Here is a 23,116-nt window from a genome sequence, read left to right on the forward strand (position 1 = left end):
GAATGTTCTATTAAGTCGTGGGAACGATATATTTTTCGAGTTATGTTGAGGTACCACACCAGTCAATACTGTACATATACAGCAGTCGGAGATGGAGATGACTGATGCAATAACATTTTACTTTGAATTAGGAATGTCATATAAAGATATAGTGTGGTCTCTGGCATTAAGACATGGGTACGTAAGTGAAAGACACCTGAAGCGCATTCTTAAGTTGAACGGGCTTTTTCGTCGAAAATTTGCTGGCTTGAATGAAATACTCGGGTCCCGAATAAAGTCCCGTTTAAGGCAATAAACAAAAACTAATTATGAGAAACTTAAATTAACAAATAACAAAGTAAATTATGACCGGGGTAAAAAGAGGAGCCTGTATCGCGTGTGAAGATTCGGGGTACTTCTCAATATCCCGCCTCGTCTCCTCTCTCCGCCGTCCTCCATCCTATGACCTGGAAACCGATCGAGCTCAGCCATCTTGAAGGACATCTCAATGCTCTAATTGCACCGCGAGGAGGCGAGGATCGAGGAGGCTTCCCGAGGAGTTATGAGTGAGGATACACAGGTGTATCCTATGCGGAAGAGTTTTATCGACTAAACGTATAAATTCTCCTCCCCCTTCACATCGGTCACAATCATTTTCATTTATACTTTACCTTTGCAGTTTATATAAACCACACATCTCACATATTTCAACAGGGTATCTTGCTTTATTTATATTTATTATGAATTTCTTAAACAAACTTCAGCAACATAAGGGCAGATCCTTTGAGCGCTGCTGATGCTGCAGAGATTCCAATGTATAAAAAAAGCTTTCATTCGATTCCTCTGTCCTCCTTTTCTTTCCTTACAGCCTTCCCTCGTATCCTACAGGGGTGGAGCTGAGACGCGAGGAAAGGAAGCAAGGAAAGGAGACGAGGATGCACAAATAAGAAATGAGAAATGTTATAAAACTGGTAGCCACGAGAAACGGATGTCGTTCCCTCAACATATTTAAGTCGTGGCCACGAGAAACGTTCCCACGACTTAATATCACGTTCTCACGAGTTTATATGTTGTGGCCACAACAAAACTAAGCGAACCGAACATGTCCCCTCCCGGTCATAAGAAATGATATTTTATTATATGCGCTTTTGTGGCTCCATCAACCAGTCAGTGCGGTCATTTTCCTCCATAGTGATTAGTCCCAAGGCATTTAAAGCTCAGGCATCAAAATTAGGTTTTAAAAAGTATCATGTCTGCCTGTTTCCAATTATATACATTGAAATGTCTTTCATTGTAGAATCCAATAATTTTTTTCATAGCTTCATGTACCCTCAAATGTTTCCACAAAATCTGTATTGTATATTGTATCTTTTGTATTGCTCAGAGTGTCTATTAGATTGTATATATTGTATTGCATATTGTCTGCTCTATGCTTAGTGTTCAGGTATCGGAAAAAATATATCAATCAATCAATCTAGCCCCCCCGGAAATGTGCTTGCGTTCAGCGATAGCATGCCACTCTTTGTTTGAAAAGTTTGCAAGATGCTGCATCTCGTGTTTACTTTGTTTACTACAGTGTCTATAGAGATGAAAGTGTCTTGGAGCCAAATAAAGGTTTCGTGATAAAGGAAAGGTTTTGCGGGCCACTTGCATTCTGCCAAGCCTCGTCGTATCTTTACATAGCTCACGCTAAAGGTCATATGATTTTGCAGTTGCAGTACACCACAATTACTTTCCCTAGCCAGTCACATCGGTAGATGCACATTTTAAAACATTCCCCTTTATTATTCTCTGCAAGTGAGCTGAAATGTTGTTTTAGAGAATATTTAATCTGAAATAAAGGTCTCTTGGCATAGTGAAGGCCTTCAAACACTCCAACCACCATTATTGGTTCTCTGGAATAGATTATTTTGTTCAATATAAATAAATTATATAAAAACTCAAACCAATTAAAAAAAAAAAAGTGTCATTTTTATTATGAACATTCATCATCACATTAATTATTTCCAGATAAAGCACCTACGGTGTAAGTGGTTGGATTATTAGAAATTGTGTCCTCTGTACTTGGAAACAGGCTGTACATATGTTTAATGCGTATTTCCCCCCGAGTTCGGTGTATGACCACAGAGACTTTGTCACAGCAGCCCCTTCAAAACACTAACCACACCTGACTACAGGAAGCCAACACTCACAGCACTCTCAATATTACCAAGTTAGAAAGAACTCATGAAGAGCAAATGTTTACATCTTTTATTTTTTATTTTTTTGCTCAAAATTTGTCAAATATTAACTTATAATAAATATATATAATATATATATATGCATCGTAAGCTAATATGTATATATTATTTTATTAATTTTTTTTAACGCCTTGTTTATTATATATTACCCATGCCTGTTCATTGAAACTCAGACTTTACATGACGCTGTATGTAATAGTTGGCAAATATATAATTTTCAAAGCTCATTCGTTATTGATTTTATCCTTCACTGTGTGTACATCTTGGTACTTTCCACTGTATGACACACCTACAATTAACAGTGACCGCACTTTCATGGTCATGCAGACCACTAAATAAAGTGATGCATCTCATTTTAGAGAGTTGTGAAAGTTCCTGTATGTTCATGGTGGTCGACCGAAAGAAAGGTGATGTGGGGGCTTCTTGTTTCCATGCAGACAGATGACATCTCTGAGGGAGGAAGTTCTGATGTTCATTTTCCCCCTTGTGAGTGTTTATAAAAGTGCACATTGTGGTGTGCCGAGACAATAAGCATCAGACTCACGCAAAAGAAGATGAGGTGTGTGTCGATAACTCCTCTGCTGTTCCTGGCTACTGTGCTGCTTGCTCAAGTCACCTTGCAACGTAAGAAGCTTTACCTATTTGTAAAAAGCTATATATATATATTCAGTATATATATGCCATATTAACACTTAACTTTGAATTTTGAATTAAATTGTGTTGACTAAATTAATGTCTGTGTTTAAAATGTTTGTTTCCCTTGTGTTTTTTGTAGAGTCTGGCCGCTCAACCTGCCCTTGTCTTAAGACGTCAAAAAATGTTCTCCGCAAGGAAAATATCAGAAGTTACACGATACAAAGAGCAGGTGTCTGCCATATTGATGCCATTGTGTGAGTGCTCTTTTTTTCTTATGAAAGTGTATACACTGTGATAGACTATATTTCATGATAAATCTGAGTTTATGTGTCAGAATAGTTATTTTGGCCAGGCCTTATTTTTGTATAAGGTATTGGTTTTTACCCATAACATTTCGATGGAAAAACAAGCACTTTTATTGTACTTCTATACAGTTTAAATTGAATCAACATATGTACATTTGTATATTTTGTTGTATTATCGTGCTAAATTATTACTTTTATGTATTTACAGATTTAAAACAGACAAAGGTACTTTTTGCTCCGAACCACAAAAGCCTTGGGTGAAAAAAGCCATGCAATTTGTGGACAAGAAGGCGGCGGCAATTAAAACGACATCCCGTCCCATAAACTCCACATCAACATTTAAAACAGAATCAACGCTGAACACAACATCACACTGGAATACAACAGGATAAACTAAAAACTACTTCACCATGGACTATGCGTATAAGTTAACATATGTCTGAAATGTTTGTGCTGGATTCAATTTTATTTGAATTCATTAAAATGTATAGCATAAAATGTACTGCATTGCTATGCGTGTTTTTTATTTAGCTCAGCTCAATTGAATGTTTTTCCTCCCAATATCGGTAATAACCAATAAAAAGTGTTGTGCGATAAGGTATAGAGCTAGAACTAAACCTGAAGTTAAGAAGTTTGTTTTTCATGTGTTTATTCAATAACCTGTAAAATAATTTATAAAACAAATTAATAAATAAAATGCTTAAAATATGTTAAATGGAAATTCTGTAGTATTTTTTACCTTCTGTGTGTGTGTGTGTGTGTGTGTGTGTGTGTGTGTGTGTGTGTGTGTGTGTGTGTGTGTGTGTGTGTGTGTGTGTGTGTGTTTGTGTGCACTTTTACATCTATATTTGTAACGGTTTAAGTGTAACACTTTACAATAAGGTTCATTAGTTAACATTAGTTAATGTATTATCTAACATGAACTAACAATGAGCAATACATTTGTTATAGTATTTGTTCATCGTTGTTAATGTTAGTTAATAAAAATCCAGCTGTTCATTGTTTGTTCATGTTAGTTCATGGTGCATCAACTAATGTTAACAAATACAACCTTTGATTTTAATAATGAATTAGTAAATGTTGAAATTTATTTGAACTAAGATTAATAAATGCTGTAGATGTATTGTTCATTCTTAGTTCATGTTAACAAAGGTAGTTAACTAACGTTAACTAATGAACCTTATTGTAAAGTGTTACCGTTTAAGTATCAGACCATCATAGCGAGGACAAAGAGAGTAAAGTGAGGACGTTTTGGCCGGTCCTCACTTTCTGAGACTTCTTTTAAAGACCTGTTTGAGGGTCAAGACTTGGTTTTAGGGATAAGGATATAATTAGGTTTAGGGTTCAGGTTAGGCACTAGTTGTGATGGGTAGGGTTATGGTAAGGAGCTTGCATTGTGTCAATGAATGTCCTCACAAAGATAGATATACAAGAATGTGTGTGTGTGTGTGTGTGTGTGTGTGTGTGTGTGTGTGTGTGTGTGTGTGTGTGTGTGTGTGTGTGTGTGTGTGTGTGTGTGTGTGTGTGTGTGTGTGTGTGTGTGTTCTCCGTGGGTAAACTATAGTAAAGTGTTCACACATACTGTTAACCCTTGTGTGGGTTAAGACACTCAAATCCACACTGTTCTATGGGATTTCCCCTTTCACTGTAAAAAAAAATTGCTGCGATTATTTATCACAACTTAAAATCCAACACTGTTTCAACTTTAAAAAGTTTGTGTTCATGCTTGACTTAAAATATTAAGTTTAGTTAACTTTAGTTAAGTTGGATATTTAAGTTGTTATAACTAAATCGCAGCCACATTTTTTACAGTGTTCACAGTACAGATACTTTACACAAACTCACTCTGGTTTCAATCTCTTTAAGTACAGTATCTTACATTTTAATATATATATTTTTTTTTTCAGTATTGGATTAACATTGGTTATAACATAAGTATTGGATGGTGTGTGTGTATGTGAAAAACTGCAGTTGTACATATCGAAGCCCCCGACTCATTTTATGATGCATGCACACAAATTCCATGCACACAGCTCGGTTTGAGTGGAGGTGGAGTATATCACAGGGTGGGTTTTTTTGTGAGAAAATGTGGGTGCTTAAAGAATAGGTTGGTGGGCAATGTGTTTTCCATACAAACTCATGCCTCATGGTGTACTTATGTAAATAGTTAAATTTCACATTGTTTGAGTCTTGGCTTACCAATGCATTTAAATTATGGCTAAAGAGATGTTCTAAAGTGAGGGCCTTGTTGTCAAGAGCAAAAGTCAGTGAGGTTAATGAAAGCTAGGTCAGGTTTTTGTGGTCTGGGATTATGGTTGCATATCATAGTACGCAACAGCACGATGACACCGTTCAGACAGGCCGTATCGCAATAATCTTTTCTAAACTGCTTTTGCTCTTTCTTACATCTTTTTAAAAAATCTAGGTTTTTTTTAAAGAAATATTTTGATCGCTAAATTGAGTTCACCCAAAATGTTTACAGTTTTAATACCAAATTAATAAATTACCTATGTGGATATGAAATATTGATTTGGCTTGAAATAATTTCATAATTTTACACACATATTATCTTGAATCTTCTACTAAGAAAATGAGTCCATTATAGTGTTGTCACGGGTCAGCCAGACTCCACCGTCAGCCAATCACAACGCTCTAAATCACCTAAACACGGATCACCCACATCTGCAACACATTCCCAATCACATCTGCATATAAACACACACCTCGAACACTCACATGGTTTGGTCTCATTTGAGTAACAGGACTCCCTTACCTGCTGTTCCCGAGTTCCCAAGTTCCCAAGTTCCTTTTGCCATCGTCTTCCAGTTCTTTGTTGTCTCCTGTTCCATTTTGCTGCAAATCTGATACTTTCCTGTTCCCTCACCTGTGTGTATCCATCCATGATCTCCAATCCACCTGAAACACAAAGGCGGGTCCGTATCTTTCCATTACGTAATCAAAAAACTGCCGTATCAGTCTGCAAAGACTCGCCTGCATTTACTTGTTACTCATCTGTGTAATAAAGAAGCTGCTATAGATTTTTATCTCTGTCTCGAGTCTCTGTTCTGTAACAAATGTAGACTTACACTGTAATCAAAGGTCATTAAGTAGGCTACAGTGAATAACTGAAACACAAGATGGCACAAGTTGTGTTTGTGTGAAATGAAAGCAAGTCTGTGATGTGATATGAAAGACAGACATGAAAGGTGTTACTGCTCCCTATTGCTTACTGAGCAGGGGATATCCATACACTTCACTTGACAAAATGAGTTAATTTGGAATACCTTCCAACGACATCCATCACGGATGAGTCACACAAATCATAGGTTGAGGTATATAAAATATTTAAGAATAATTAATCAACCACATTTGAAAGCCCTAAACTAAGTGATAAATGTCTGTTGTGATGTTTAATATGTGAATGAACATAATTTGGTTATTAATTAGATATGTTTTTTTTGTTTTTTTTAGCCCATAATCATGAATTTCAATGGAACTGTCGCTTCTCGTGCACTAACCCACTAGCAATTGCATACAAACCACACCAGGGTAAAAACGGCGAGGCCTCAGCACATTTTCACAGGGTTTATTTTAAGAATTGCAGTACTGAGGTGATGCGCAGTGACTAGCGGGTACGTTTACCTAGGGTTGATTAGTAGGTGTGGGAATCTTTTGGTACCTCGCGATATGTGTGTAGATTTGATTGTGGTTTACTGTTTTGTTACTTTTCTTATTTGACTGCAGTAGAGTTTAATAGGTCTAGAAGAAGAAAAAAATACTAAATACTACTGAAAATGTGAACCTTGAAATTTATTTAGTTTTTCTTCCCATTTTAGTCAACCCAATATTATAAAACAACTGCTCTTTAAGTCATTACACAACTGTCATTACATAGACTTCTGTATTAAAGCAAGCCAGACTATTTTATTTTTTATATTAAAAATGGGAACAAAGCAAATGAAAAACAATAGGACAAATACAATAGAAACAAATATGCAAATTAAATAGTTTGTAGGTAGCATAGGTTTATTTAACATGTAGAAATAATCAAATGAAACACTGTATAGTCTTCACTGCATGAATTAATATAAAATGATTCATATTAAAGGTAAAAAAGTGATTCAGTCGAAAGCAGTGAGTATATATATATATATTAAATATTAAATATTTTTATGGATGGCAACAGTTTATGAGGCTGCTGTCCCTTTAAAAATGAACGCACGGACATAGTTACACATCCGATTTTCTCCCATTTGTTTTCGTTCGTAAACAGATTCTGTTCACATATAGTCCACACGATGTGCATTCTGACATAATTGTGTGTGTAGGTGTGAAAGAGAACTGAATTCAAGATCGCATGCATGTGAGAGGTGGTATTTTTGCGTGTGCTTCGGATGTGTGTCCGTCAGTGTGAGCACTACATTGAGTTTGTGTTCACGGTTTATTGTGATTAACACCAATAACTGTAAGTAACTTTTCGTAGTACTGCGAAGTTAAAGAAATCGATTTTTGAAATTTGTGAATCGATGCAAATCGGTAGAAGATAGAATTTTCCCCCGAACCCATGATTAGAGCCCTTTGGTGCATTCAATTCTTCTGAGAATTTTCTGTTAAAAGTCATACTTTCTGACCCTGGTGTGTGTCTGGTGTGATGACGGAGGCGGGGCTCTTTTTTCTTAATTTTCCTGCTTGTAAGCATTTATTAAGGTGCATGTTGTGGTGAGGACCTGGTTAGTTTAGAGTTAGTTATTGCAGTTAAGTTGTCTTGACTACATTAATGTCTGTTGTTAAAAATGTTTTTAGTTTCCTTTGGGGTTTGTAGAGTCTGGCCATTCAACCTGCCCTTGTCTTAAGACGTCAAAAATTGTTCTCCGCAGGGAAAATATCAGAAGTTACATGACACAAAAATAACTGGTGTTGTACGGTTTCTTTGTCTTGCAGAAACAAGACAGCGTTCTTCAAAATGCTGTTTGAAGACTGGCAACAACAGAATACTGTTGTATTACAAATGTATTAAATGTTTAATTTAGGTTTCCACTGCAATAGTATATAAACTGAGAAAGTTTAGTAGACTGAGTGATTACAGATGATGATTGAGGTTCCAGCAAGAGATTCCTGCCAGACCTGTTTTTCCATTATAAGTTACATGAGTCAGATCACTGATACTCTCACCTTTTGTTCTGCAAATGGCTTTCGGAGCCCAAATGGCTTTCGGAGCCCCAGCCCTAGACGTTGAATAGTTAGGCTGATTGGATTAGGACTGGTAACACTCTGGAGTCTGGAAGGGATCCTAAACCTGTATACTCATTTACATGCGTTGTTCAACCTCAATGTAAGTCCCTCCCCCTTGGAAAGTATATAACCTACAATGTATAATGTTTGAGTTAGATTGTTGGAGAACTGCAGCCACGTACAGCGAAGATCTCAATAAAGAATAACTTCTGTTTGAACTCGATCCCAACGTCTCCTGGTCTTTGCTTCGATGAAGGAATAAAGTTTCCAACAATACCTAAAAACAAAGTGGTGGATTATAGTGTCCAGAAAGCAGGATTTGTGTGTGTACACACAAAAGAGCAGAGGAAATGAAAGTGTGAAATAAAAAGGTTGTGTAAAGAGTAGTTTCAGTCAGTGTCTGTCGCTATGATGAGGTCGCTTGTCTATCTTTCTTTCTCCCTGGTGCTGTTTCTGCTCTGTCGTACTGCAGGTGAGTTTGAACTTTTCCTATTTTGCTACCCAGTCATGAAGGTGGGAAAAGTCACTGTATTAATGTTTATTTATTTTTTGGCAGATACAAGACAGCATTCTTGCTGTTTGAAGACTAGCAACAACAGAATACCTAAAAACAGAGTGGTGGATTATAGTGTCCAGAAAGCAGGAGTTTGCCAAATCGATGCCATTATGTAAGTGAACAGATTCTCTCTCTACATAACCTTGTTTGAACCAGTTAAAAACAAAGTTAACATCTTCTGGATCTTACAGTGCTTTAAAACGTAATCTAGCACTCAAGTCATGTTGAATTAAACATTTCAGCCCCCCCTTTGTTATCTCTCTAGCTTGAGGACTAAAAGAGGCAGAGCAAAGTGTTATGAACCAGACTCGGAGTGGATCAAATATATTAAGAGAATGGTGGACCTGAAAAAAAATTCAAAACAAAACAAGAAAAGAGTTATGCAATTTGTGGACAAGAAGGCGGCAACTGAAATGTCAGCACATCCCATAAACTCCATATCAAAATTTAAAACAGAATCAATGCTGAAAACCACAACACACTGGAATGGACAGGATGAACCGACTACTTCACCTGAGCTAATTGAATTTAACAAAAGTCTGTAATATTTTTTGGACCTGGTTAGTTTAGAATTAGTTATTGCAGTTAAGTTGTCTTGACTAAATAATTGTCAGTTGTTAAAAGTTTTTTTGTTTCCTTTGGGGTTTTGTAGAGTCTGGCCGTTCAACCTGCCCTTGTCTCAAGACATCAGAAACTGTTCTCCGCAGGGAAAATATCAGAAGTTACACGATACAAAATGCAGGTGTCTGCCATATTGATGCCATTGTGTGAGTTCTCTTTTTTTCTTGTGAAAGTGTATACACTGTGATAGACTTCAGACACCAATTCAACACAATATTTCATGATAAATCTGAGCTTATATGTCTGAATAGTTCTTTTGGCCAGGCCTTATTTTAGTACCATTTTTATCCAAAACATTTTGAAACTGAAACACATACTTTTGTAGATTTGTATATTTTGTTGAATTATCATGCTAAATTGTTACTTTTATGTAATAACAGATTTAAAACTGTCAATGGATTAACTTTTTGTGCTAATCTACAAAATCTTTGGGTGAAAAGAGTTATGCAATTTGTGGATGAGAAGACGGCAACTGAAATGACAGCACATCCCATAAACTCCATATCAACATTTAAAACAGAATCAATGCTGAAAACCACAACACACTGGAATGGACAGGATGAACCGACTACTTCACCTGAGCTAATTGAATTTAAAAACGTATGTCTGAATAGGGTATAAACAAATGTCATATGTTAGTATATGGTATATATTTTTTTTCTTTTCTTTTTTCCAGTTCATCGTTTTTAGAGATAGATTTGAACTTGAATTTTGTTTCACTAATGCATATACTGGCAACAACCTGATGAAACAGAATAAATTATTTTATATTAATAATTATTTCAGTTTCCCTTGTGTGTAATTTTCCTATAATACAAGCACATGTAAAATGTTTAGGCACTGCACATGTGTACGTATATGCACTGCATTGTCCTTATTGAGGCCCCGTTCCATTGCATGATGCATGAAACTCTCAACAACTTGGTTTGAGAGGAGATGGAGTAGATCACAGTGATGCAAATAAGTTGGTGGACAATGTGTTTTACATACAAAGTCATGCTTATTAGAGTTGAGCAAGGTTTAAATGTAAAATACATAAAACACTGTAAGAATTTAAATTCAGTTGCATGAGAACACATTCCAAAATGTTTGTTTCTCACGCACTCGTTTAGCTTCAGTCAGAAGATATTGATCTGTGTCCACTGGTGTTTTACAGTATGTTGTGCGCATCCAGAGCTGCTCCATGACGACAGCTATTTACAGATTGGCCAGCCTCACTGTAGAAATATATGGAATTAATTTTGGGCCAATAATAATGAACGTAACTTTTATTACTTTTACGTAATATTTTCAATTACATTACTGGTTGTATAAGTCACAATTGAAACTGTTGATGATTGTTAAAATATATTTACAATTTTAAATGTTAGAAGATAATATTAACTAAATGAAATAACTAAATAAAATTATCAGCATGATAAAAAAATAAAAAAATGGCAACAAGAACATTCTTTGGGTGACATATGTAATGAAATGCCCTTTGAGGTCTGTATCATCTGACAGCAGGCCACGATTGTAATTTTCTTATTGTTTAAATTCCTCTTATTTAAGTGATCATTAATTTTGATGGTGTTTGTTGCTTACATATGAGTAGTGCATATGCTTCCAATGAGTAGTGTGATGGCCATGGTTGCCAACCTTGATTACCTGGTTGAAGTGAAACTTTCTTGACGGCTGAATATGTCACACAAGTTTGCTAGTATTCTCTTTAAATTGTAACAGCTCAACCTAATCAGAGCCTAACATGCAAAAGAATCATCAGGTATAAACAAATATTCTCCGAAAACATTGGACACTATACAATATTCGAAGTATTATATACAGCACTTTAATGTACAATTACACCTGAATAGACTGAATAGATCTCTTGTGCTCCTAAAAGCTTCTGTCGACAAAGTAGTAGCAGCAGGTAAATACAGATCAAATTAAAAAACAAACATAACTTAATATCACTAAAATGAAATAGAAAGCTGCGCTTACAGATGCTCAAATCCACACGTAAACACAACACTGACGTCTTCACTTCCAGGTCAAGAAGCTGTCAATCAAAAACTCAGTAGCCAATGAGAACACACTGCTACTAGCGCCGCCCCCACGAGAGCAATGTGTCAGAACAGCGAATGAAAACTTCAGAAGCGTAAACGAAAACTTCAGAAGCGTAAATGAAAACTCCGGAAGCGCATTTGAAAGTTCAGATCAGCGATAGATAGATGAGAAAATAGTTGGCAAAACATGCAGTGTATTAAAAACGAAGTCAAAAAAATTGCCTGCGATTTATTCTTTTTCAGTTTCAAAGATATGTTTTTCAGTTTCAATTTATATTTTCATAAGTTTCTTGAAAAGTTACGTTCATTATTATTGGCCCAAAAGTAATTCCATATAGAAAGGGTTAGTTGTTGGAAGAAGGAGGCGAATCTGACAAATCTGTGTCTATATAACACTTTTCATTTAATCATTACCTCATATTGTGTCAAATTTATCTAAATAAAACTACTAAAACAAAGACCCCACTTTTTGCTATTGAAATAGTATAGCCTATATTATAGAGCGTTGAATGAAGTGTTACTGTTGATATATGACAACGTCTAAAACGCTTGCGTATTTGACAAATGTTTAAGAGCAAACATGTTGAAGATTAGCTGATGGGCTGTCGATTCATTAAAGAAGCTATTTCCTCACAAAAGTGGTTTATTCAGTATAGCCCCTCCCCCATTGACATCCATTCAAGAAATGGCCTCTTGTCTCCTTCACTGCGTATCGCAGCGTTAGTGGTCTTTACGCTTTTTTTCGGCTAAGGTTGCAGGCTTGCCTTCAAGTGGCTTTCACTTGGATGTCTTAAATACGGGACAAACCGGGGTACAAACATGTGTCTCTCATCGTTGGCGTTTCTTCTATAGCTCTGGTCTATAGTGACTACGAAGTGCGAGAGGAGTTTTTTTTTTATCGCTTTAGGTCAGTTCTGTCACTGTATTAAACCAAACAAGTCTAATTCTATGAGCAGATTGAGATTTATTGTGCATTGTTTTATTTGGCATGAGATTTAGTCGAGCAGCGTAAGAGCATGAGACAGAAAAAAAGAGTGTTGCAGGGTTTTGGGCTAAAAGGGATACAGCTATATGATTGTCCTACCAGGGCTTACTGGGGATGCACACATCAATATTGCATAATTTTTGTCATGCTGAACAACAATTAATTACTGTATTTGCATTATTGTAAGGGTAGGTTTAGGGTTGGGGTATAGATGTTAATAAAACATAATCTGATAAGTAGCAAATTAAATGTATTGTTATTTTATGGTGATATTTTGCGTCATTTCCGGCCATAGCTGTAACCCTTCTAGACAAAATCGTGTGTTCTTTACAGATGCAATTCTTAACATAAAATGTCAAAAAATCACAATAGGTTGCAAACTCACAAAAGGAAGGTACTACAAACACTCAAAGTGAGTTTTGAGCAAAAGCATCATAATAAACTCATATGCTTGCTGGCATTCAGAAAAGCCAGGCATGGATTAATGCGCCTGAACCAGGGTGATTGTAGCCCAAGTGGGAATCTGTTAGAGGTTTTAGATCTAAATAGTTTCTACAAAGTTGTATACAAAAATGTATAAAGTTTGGTTTAAATGTACTGTGGAAAAATGTGTTTAGAGATAACCTAACTGTTAGGGCCTGTTATTTTTCTTTCTTTATAATGTGATTGGGTACTTTGTGAATAATAACCTATCAGATATGAGGAAGGGCGGGACGAGAAGCGGAAGGAGAGGCAGAGAATGCACGAGATAGAAAGGATGACAGATGTGGGATGTCGGCGAGACAACTCTCTGGAAAGTGTGAATTGTGAATAAAAATGTATGCATTATAGTTCATCTCAAGGATATTAGAGTGGACTTTGAACTGAGTTACTGCTGGTTAAGCGTGACCGCGAAGTTCGAGTTTATTTAAAGTGCGTCACAGACTTGCACGGACGAACCGCTGGCGGCGAGCCAGTACATTCGGAGTGAACTGTCTATGGTCGCGTTTGTTGTGAAGGAGAACGACGACGGATGTTATTTCGGAGACTTTGGTGACTGGAGTCCCGTGCACTGCTGAACGGAGCGAGATATCGTGTTGGAAAGCGTCCGAGCCGCTGGATGAATGGCGCACTACTGACGGCTGTTGAGTGCGTCTCGCGACGGTGAGATGGATTCCGGTTAGGAGCCCGATGGACTGTGACCGATCGTGATTTAATAGATCCAAATCTTCAGCAAAGGTACCTATTTTGTTTTATTTTATTTGTGGCTCAATTGAGTGAAGCGGCCGTGTGTTTTTTGGCCTCTACGAACCCAAGCAGCGGAACAGGCCTGCAACAGAAACTAAGGGGTATTTAAAGTATTATTTGCCGGCTTAGGAGGTTATTCTATTTGTTTGAAAACTTTTATTTGTCTCTTTGATTTTATTGATTGTTGATTCACATGTGAATTTCATTTGAAAGAGAAAAGGACACACACTTTTATCTTGACAAAAGCTTTATTGAAAAGGATAACAGTATCAAAGATATTTTTGTTTTTGTTTACTCAGTATTGATAGATAATTTATTTTAATTAATTAAATTTTATTTGGAGTTAATTCTTTGTATTGTGGTGATTTACATTTAATTTTCCCTTTGGTTTAATAGATAGCAGCACAAATTAAACTAAACCCATCATACTAAAGAACTTGGGCGTCACCCATTAAAATTCCCATTGACAGGAAGGGGGCGTTACATAAAATGGAGGCACCGCTGGGATGGGTTTCATAAGTTTGTGGTTATCTAGGATGTTCAGTTGTGTCTAACTTCTCTTGTTGTCATTTGTGAGAATAAACATGGAGCCTGCATTGTACCGCAAACACCAAGATACACTCAGTAGTTGGTGTAAAGGAGAACAACTTGATCCAGCTCATGCTATAATGATTGTTGGGGTAGCAGAGGAAGTCAGCATAAGCCAAATTGAAGAACTGATGCAAACTGTGCGCTGTTGGGGTCGTGTAAGAGTAAGAGGAAGGACTTTCAGTGTTGAAGCAGGAGGTTTGCTGGTTCTATGTGAATGTAGGGAAGAAATAAACCCACAGATTATTCCTCCTGAAGTGAGGAGTGATGATGGCACTACTGTGTGGCACATAATAGTGGTGGATAAAAGGCCTGATTCGTCAGATGACTTTGTTGGCAAGCTACAGCATTTCTTGCAAGCTGAAGGTAAAACAGTTGCTGATCTCCAGGATTATGTGGCTACTTCACCATCTGCTAAAGGTACTGAGGAGTTATTCATTCATGCTATGGCTGAAGTGATGAAGCAGTCTAACAGAAGCATGGCTGAGAGTCACAGTTACCGTCGACTTCGAGTGTTTTCTGGTATCACTCCTACCCCAATGGGAGAGGAACAAGTTGAGTATTGGATTGAACAGGCAACGATGATGGTAGAGGGCAGTGACTGTCCTGAAAAGGAGAAGAGACGTAGAATAATAGAAAGTCTGAGGGGTCCTGCACTAGAAATTGTTAGGTCCTTGCGGTTTAGCAACCCTGAAGTTGACTCAGCTGATTATATTTCTGCTGTTGATAGGGCTTTTGGATCTCCAGAAACTGGAGAAGATTTGTATTTTGCATATCGTCTCATTCAGCAAAAATCTGGAGAGTTGTTGTCTGACTATGTACAGAGGCTTGAACCTTTTCTGACTAAGGTTGTCCGGAAGGGGGGTGTAAGTGCTCGGGATATGGATAGAGTGAGAATTGAGCAATTGTTGCGGGGAGCAGTCGGGGCTGACATTATGCTTTTGCAGTTACGTCTCAAAGAGAAAAAAACAAACCCTCCTACCTTTCTTGAATTGCTCAGTCAAATTAGGGTTGAGGAGGAATATGAACGGTCTCGACGCAAAGTCCATGCAAGGGTTCGGAGTGTTGGAGCACAGGATTGTGTCTCTTCAACTGATTTAGATTTACAAGAGCTTAGAGCCGATGTGAGGGCTCTGCAAGCCAAAATGTCTGAATTAGGGATGCACCGATCCACATTTTTTCACTTCCGATCCGATCCCGATACCTGAATTTGGATATCGGCCGATACCGATACTATTCCGATACCAGAGCTGTGTTTTCTTTAATATTATTATTATCATTATTGTTTATTTTATATGATGCTGAAATAAACTCCTCTCAACAGGCAAGTATGATATGTAGGCCTACATATTTATGCATGTATGGTAAGTATAAGGTCAGAAAAGGAAGTCAGAAAAACAGTAAATCCTGTTAACAGGAAAAATCCCATTCTGAAAACAAATATGCAACTGTAGGTCATGTCAATATTTATTACATTCCCAAAATGTCAAATACTTGAGTCTTGAAATATAAGAAAAGTGCAAGTGTAAACATCTTACACACACACACACTGTCTAAAGGGTGATCCTCGCTCCGATGCTGTAACTCTCTCGATGAATGCTCGATCAACATCAGCCATGTGCAAACAGACAAGCGGATTTCGCCTCAGACGCGCGTCAATTTCGCTTCAAACTTTTGCTTTTTACGAGCGTCAATTTCGCTCTGGGCGCGCGAATGGATTCAAAATATTCAAGCGTCCAACTAGACGCGGCAGACGCGAATTTGACGCGCTATTCGCGTTTGGTGTGAACGCACAGTAACGTGGTGCTTTTTTAAATGTTTGATTGCATTCGTTGTGTTGTACGACGCGAGGGAGCTTCAACGAGCTCTGAATTACGGCTTTGCAAACATTGCATTTTGCTGTCTTGCTCTGCGGTGTTTCCAGTGTGAAGAATTTCCACACAGCGGCCGCAAACTGCGGAATGGATTTCCTGAGCGGTGGCGTGTCTCATAACTCTGTGTCTCATTGAGCCGCGCCTCCGTTCAGGAAATCCATTCCGCAGTTTGCAGCCAGCTAGCAGACTAGCCGGCGGGAATCACTTTTGCAGTCATTTCAGCAGACAACGTTAAAGCGCAGACATGACTCAAGGATATCGGATATCTCCGCAGGTTGGATCGGGAAAATCCGATACGTGAATTACGCTGGTATCGGTCCCGATACCGATACTGGATCGGATCGGCCCCATCCCTAGTCTGAATTGAAAATGAAGTCCAGCTCAGTCAGTAAAGAAGGTGCTAACACAAAAGTATTGGTTAGGCCGTGTACATCGGATGATAAAGCAAACGAAGCCTCTGCTTTACAGAAAAAAGTTGATAGACTAAGTCAGAAAGTGAAGACATTGGAAAGTAGAGAGCCAGCTCAACCTGCTACCGCTACTGCTGTGAAAGTAAGAGTGAGTGATTGTGGCAGTAAGAAACCTCATCCCCAAGAGAATGATGATTTTTTTTGTTACCGTTGTGGGGAGGATGGTCACATCTCAACTAATTGCACTGCCACACAGAATGAAAGGAAGGTAATCCGGAAGCTTATAGCTTCGCTTCGGAAAGCTAAAGAGAAACAAAGTACTACTGATGATGGTCCTGACAAGGAGACAACACACTGCTCTGTTAAAACACAGATGGTCCAGAATATAGCATCAGTTGCAATTCCGGCTGGGTTGGTGGGACCAGTTTCTACGGTGACATTGAAGGTAAATGGTCAACCTTGCACTGCACTGTTGGATAGTGGGTCACAAGTGACCATTATATTTGAGAAATGGTACCAGAAACATCTGTCTCATATCCCTATTCATCCAGTGTCCGGATTGGCTATTTGGGGACTTAGTGACGAAAGTTACCCCTACCAAGGTTACGTAGTGGTGGATGTTCAATTTCCTAGAGAATTGACTGGCACTCTAGAAACCTTGTCAGTGCTGGCTCTAGTGTGCCCTGGACCAAATTCTCCTGATCAGACTCCTGTAATATTGGGGACTAACGCCAGTTTGTTCCAAAGACTATTTGCTCTTTGTGACAAAGAGAAGGGTAGCAATCTGGTTCGTGTTTTCAATATAAAATGCTTTCTACCAGATAGCCTGTCTGAGTCTACTGCGGTCAAGGTGAGTCAGGTTGGTGAGGATGACGTTGTGGGTCGGCTGAAATGGAAAGGACCTGGCTCAGTAATTATTCCACCAGAAGACATTTGTTGTGTCAGTTGTCAAGCAGAATTTTCTCAACCAGTGACAAAGGGCATAGTTCTGGTGGAGGCTGATGATGTAAACCCACTACCTCAAGGGTTGATGGTTCAACCTATGGTGGCTTTAGCGTCAGCTGTAAATGGAGAGAGTTTCTCTGTGCTTTTACAGAATGAGACCAAGCGAGAGGTTATCATACCTGAAGGTGCTTTGCTTGGGAATGTGCAAGTCGCGGACATGGCTGTTCCACCGATGAGAGAGAGTAAGTCTGAAGAGATAGATCCAAGCCTTATTGATTTTGGGGATTCTCCCATTCCTGTGGAATGGAAAGAGAGGCTTAGACAGAAATTGGTGCAGAAACGCAATGTTTTCTCCGTACACGAGTGGGAAGTGGGACTAGCCAAGGGGGTGGAGCATTGTATCCGATTGTCGGACACTCGGCCTTTCCGTGAAAGATCAAGGAGGATAGCTCCTGCAGATATAGAGGATGTACGTAGACATTTGAAGGATTTGCTAGAGACTGGGATAATCAAGGAGTCGAGGAGCCCGTATGCTTCTCCTATAGTAATTGTTAGGAAGAAGAATGGCAAAATCCGTATGTGTATAGACTACAGAACCCTCAACAGCAAGACTGTACCCGATCAATATACCACCCCTCGGATTGATGATGCTCTAGACTGTTTGGCTGGAAGCCGCTGGTTCTCTGTATTAGACCTTCGAAATGGGTATTACCAAATACCCATGTCTGAATCAGACAAAGAGAAAACAGCCTTTATCTGCCCGTTAGGGTTTTATCAATTTGAGAGGATGCCGCAGGGGGTTACTGGGGCCCCTGCGACATTTCAACGTCTCATGGAAAAGGCTGTAGGAGACATGAACTTGCTCCAGGTACTAGTATATCTTGATGACCTTATTGTGTTTGGAGCTACATTGGAGGAACATGAGGAAAGACTCCTAAAGGTGTTGGATCGCCTTGAGGAGGTAGGTCTCAAGGTTTCATTGGACAAGTGTCAGATATGTCGGGACAAGGTCAAATATGTTGGTCATATAGTCTCAGCGGATGGAGTATCAACTGACCCAGATAAAACTGAAGCAGTTGCTAAATGGTCGCAGCCAACTGATCTGAAGTCTCTCCGGTCTTTCCTGGGTTTCTGTGGCTATTATAGGAGGTTTGTTGCAAACTACTCTGCTATAGTTAAGCCTTTGACTGAGCTTACCAAGGGGTATCCTCCGGTTAGGAAAGGGAAAAAGCAAAAATCTCTCTCTGATCAAACTTACCATAATGAGTCAGAACCATTTGGTCTTAGGTGGACTGATTCCTGCACTGAAGCCTTCCATAAGATCATTGACTGTTTGACTCATGCTCCTGTATTAGCATTCGCTGATCCAACGAGGCCATATGTTTTGCACGTGGATGCCAGCCTGAAGGGGCTGGGGGCTGTGTTGAATCAAGTGTATCCTGAGGGGCTACGTCCCGTTGCATTCGCTAGCCGAGGGCTCAATGCTGCCGAACAGAGGTATCATATTCACCAGCTTGAATTTCTCTCCCTTAAGTGGGCGGTGGTGGAGAAATTTCACGACTATTTGTATGGTGTGAAATTTACTGTTGTGACGGATAACAATCCGCTTACTTATGTGTTGACCACTGGAAAGCTCAATGCCACTGGGCATAGATGGCTTGCTGCCTTGGCGACTTATGATTTTGAGGTTAAGTATCGTCCTGGTCATACAAACATTGATGCGGATCTACTATCAAGGCGCTGGAATGACTCACATACTGATATGTGGAAACATCTTTCAGAGGTTGAGGTGAAAGGAATATGCAATTGTATCCATTTGAGAAACTCAGCCAATGCAGAGCGACTAGTTGACAGGTTGGGGGTGCCTGCTGAAGGTATTCCTAAGCTATACGTTTTTGCAACTAATCTTGGAATGGGGCAGTTGGAACAATTCACTAGAGGTGATTTGAGGAAGGGTCAAGACATGGATGATGTCACCGGAGTGGTTAAGAAGTTTGTGAGTGCAGATTTGTGGCCATCGGATTTGAGTCAGTATCCCCAAGAGGTTATGTTAATGAAGCGTGAGAGTGAGAAGCTGAAAATCAAGGATGGATTATTGCACAGAGTTGTGAAGGATGTATCAGGAAATGAAACATTTCAATTAGTGTTACCTGACAAGTTCCGGTTACAAGTGATTAAAGCTTTACATGATGATTTGGGCCATTTGGGAGTGGAACGCACGACGAGTCTGATTAGGGACAGGTTCTACTGGCCACGAATGGCACAGATGGTAGAAAACTATGTGAAAAATTGTGGCAATTGTGTTTCATGGAAGACTACTCGTACCAGGGCAGCTCCGTTGCATCAGATAACTTCTGGGGGTCCTATGGAGTTAGTGTGCATTGATTTTCTGACACTGGAGACTGATACAGCAGGGTTCAGTAATATAATGGTTGTCACAGATCACTTTAGTAGATATGCACAAGCATATCCTACCAAAGATCAAAAAGCAGTCACTGTTGCTAAGGTGTTGGTCGAGAAGTTTTTTGTCCATTATGGATTACCCGCCCGAATCCATTCGGATCAGGGTCGGGATTTTGAAGGAAGAGTGATCCAAGAACTCTTGAAGAGTTTAGGGATTCGTAAATCCCGAACAACACCCTATCACCCCCAGGGTGACCCACAGCCAGAACGTTTCAATAGAACGTTGCTGTCAATGTTAGGAACTTTGAACACTACACAAAAACGTCAGTGGAGTCGTTATGTGAGTCAACTTGTACATGCGTACAATAGTACGAAGAGTGACGCCACCGGATATTCACCGTATTACCTCATGTTTGGTAGGAAGGCTAGGCTACCGGTGGATATTTGTTTTGAGACAGAGGAAGAGAGAGTCAGTTATTCTCAGTATGTAGAAGGACTGAAAAGAGATTTGAAACGAGCCTATGATCTTGCTGAAGAAACAGCAACTAAAGTGCACATGAGAAACAAAAAAGTTTACGATAAAGTCGTAAGACACCAGACGTTGGCTAAAGGTGACCGAGTGTTAGTGGAAAATCTTGGTCTTCGTGGAAAGCATAAACTGCAAAGTAGATGGAATCAGTTGCCATATGTGGTGGTGAATAAATACCAAGATTTGCCTGTATACACTGTCAAGCCAGAGAGTGGCATGGGTCGTTCAAGAGTCCTTCACAGAGATCACTTACTGCCGATTGGGCAGACGGTTAGGATCTCCCCAGAGGAAGACCCATTGCCTTCCATGAATAGGCTTATGACCCGACAACAGAGAGGTACCCGTTATGATGGCAGTCATAACATGCATTTTTCTGTATCACAGAGTCTAAGAGATGATGAAGCGAGTAGTGAGACAGAAAATGAGTTTGAAACATGTTGTCATGAAAAAGAGTGTCATGAGACTCTTGAAAAGCAAATTCCTGAAACAAATGAGAACAAGACCTTTGAAGAAGAACTTGGAGAAATTCATACCACAGACGATACTGTAGGTTTGTGCAATGGTGTAGAAGGTTTTCAGGATGTGGAAAAAACAGGTGGGCATGAGAGAAGCCCAGAACCCCCACAGTTAGAAAGAGATGGTTCAATGAATGATGTAGAAGAACAAATTGAGGTGAATTTCCCTAGAAGATCTCAAAGGAAAGTGAAACCTGTCCTCAAACTTACTTACGATGAGTTGGGGAATACTACAGATCATCCCTTGACTATTGTTCATAGGGGAATAGTAATTAAAATAGGTTGAATTCCCATCTAATAGGTGTTAGGTCTCATGGGGCATGAGGACCATTTAAAGGGCGGGAGAGTGTAGCCCAAGTGGGAATCTGTTAGAGGTTTTAGATCTAAATAGTTTCTACAAAGTTGTATACAAAAATGTATAAAGTTTGGTTTAAATGTACTGTGGAAAAATGTGTTTAGAGATAACCTAACTGTTAGGGCCTGTTATTTTTCTTTCTTTATAATGTGATTGGGTACTTTGTGAATAATAACCTATCAGATATGAGGAAGGGCGGGACGAGAAGCGGAAGGAGAGGCAGAGAATGCACGAGATAGAAAGGATGACAGATGTGGGATGTCGGCGAGACAACTCTCTGGAAAGTGTGAATTGTGAATAAAAATGTATGCATTATAGTTCATCTCAAGGATATTAGAGTGGACTTTGAACTGAGTTACTGCTGGTTAAGCGTGACCGCGAAGTTCGAGTTTATTTAAAGTGCGTCACAGACTTGCACGGACGAACCGCTGGCGGCGAGCCAGTACATTCGGAGTGAACTGTCTATGGTCGCGTTTGTTGTGAAGGAGAACGACGACGGATGTTATTTCGGAGACTTTGGTGACTGGAGTCCCGTGCACTGCTGAACGGAGCGAGATATCGTGTTGGAAAGCGTCCGAGCCGCTGGATGAATGGCGCACTACTGACGGCTGTTGAGTGCGTCTCGCGACGGTGAGATGGATTCCGGTTAGGAGCCCGATGGACTGTGACCGATCGTGATTTAATAGATCCAAATCTTCAGCAAAGGTACCTATTTTGTTTTATTTTATTTGTGGCTCAATTGAGTGAAGCGGCCGTGTGTTTTTTGGCCTCTACGAACCCAAGCAGCGGAACAGGCCTGCAACAGAAACTAAGGGGTATTTAAAGTATTATTTGCCGGCTTAGGAGGTTATTCTATTTGTTTGAAAACTTTTATTTGTCTCTTTGATTTTATTGATTGTTGATTCACATGTGAATTTCATTTGAAAGAGAAAAGGACACACACTTTTATCTTGACAAAAGCTTTATTGAAAAGGATAACAGTATCAAAGATATTTTTGTTTTTGTTTACTCAGTATTGATAGATAATTTATTTTAATTAATTAAATTTTATTTGGAGTTAATTCTTTGTATTGTGGTGATTTACATTTAATTTTCCCTTTGGTTTAATAGATAGCAGCACAAATTAAACTAAACCCATCATACTAAAGAACTTGGGCGTCACCCATTAAAATTCCCATTGACAGGAAGGGGGCGTTACATGATGAATGTATGATATGTGATGTAAGCTATCCTGGATTTAGAGTCAAATCCATGCCACCCCTCGAGTTTACTTGGGGCGCTGGGTAGGTTACGACATTGTGAGAGCAGTTGCCAAAAGGACACGTGGCAGCTTGTCAGCATCTGAGTCTCCAACACTTGTAACAGTGGCTATGGCACTTAAAGGAATAGTTTACTTTCAAATAAAAATGTTCTTATTATTTACTCACCCCCATGTCATCCAAGATTTCTTCCGTCGAAAAGAAATTAAGGTTTTTGAGGAAAACATTCCAGGATTTTTCTCCATATAATGGACTTCAATGGCAACCAACGGTTTGAAGGTTCAAATGCAGGCGCGCTGGAAGCTGTTTCATGCGAGGGGGGCTGGGGGCTGAGGGCTGTATATGTGTTGTAGCCATTAAAGAAAACATTTAGTTTAAATATTATAGGCTATTATAACATATCAATGTTGAT

At 39.1% G+C, this 23,116-nt stretch overlaps 2 protein-coding genes across 3 annotated transcripts in view; one reads left to right on the plus strand and one right to left on the minus strand.

The window, feature by feature from the left end:
* The window catches only part of LOC309509691 (eotaxin-like), a 243,725-nt gene that overhangs the window by 52,492 nt on the left and 168,117 nt on the right, over positions 1-23,116 (minus strand). The window contains exon 1 of one of the 2 annotated variants that reach the window (XM_082184495.1): positions 5,934-7,763. The exons of the other annotated variant lie outside the window; for it this stretch is intronic. The gene's annotated coding sequence lies outside the window, so the exon portion shown is untranslated. Of the gene's footprint in view, positions 1-5,933; positions 7,764-23,116 lie in introns of those variants that run through there. 2 annotated transcript variants of the gene reach the window in all.
* cxcl32b.1 (chemokine (C-X-C motif) ligand 32b, duplicate 1) lies at positions 2,684-3,875 on the plus strand. Its single transcript, XM_082184515.1, has 3 exons — positions 2,684-2,843; positions 2,995-3,109; positions 3,369-3,875. The coding sequence occupies exons 1-3, from the start codon at positions 2,774-2,776 to the stop codon at positions 3,550-3,552; spliced, it is 369 nt and encodes a 122-aa protein (XP_082040641.1). The 5' UTR covers positions 2,684-2,773; the 3' UTR covers positions 3,553-3,875.

This window comes from Leuciscus leuciscus, assembly GCF_965113295.1.
Source record: "Leuciscus leuciscus genome assembly, chromosome: 11".
Classification (NCBI taxonomy): Eukaryota; Metazoa; Chordata; class Actinopteri; order Cypriniformes; family Leuciscidae; genus Leuciscus; species Leuciscus leuciscus.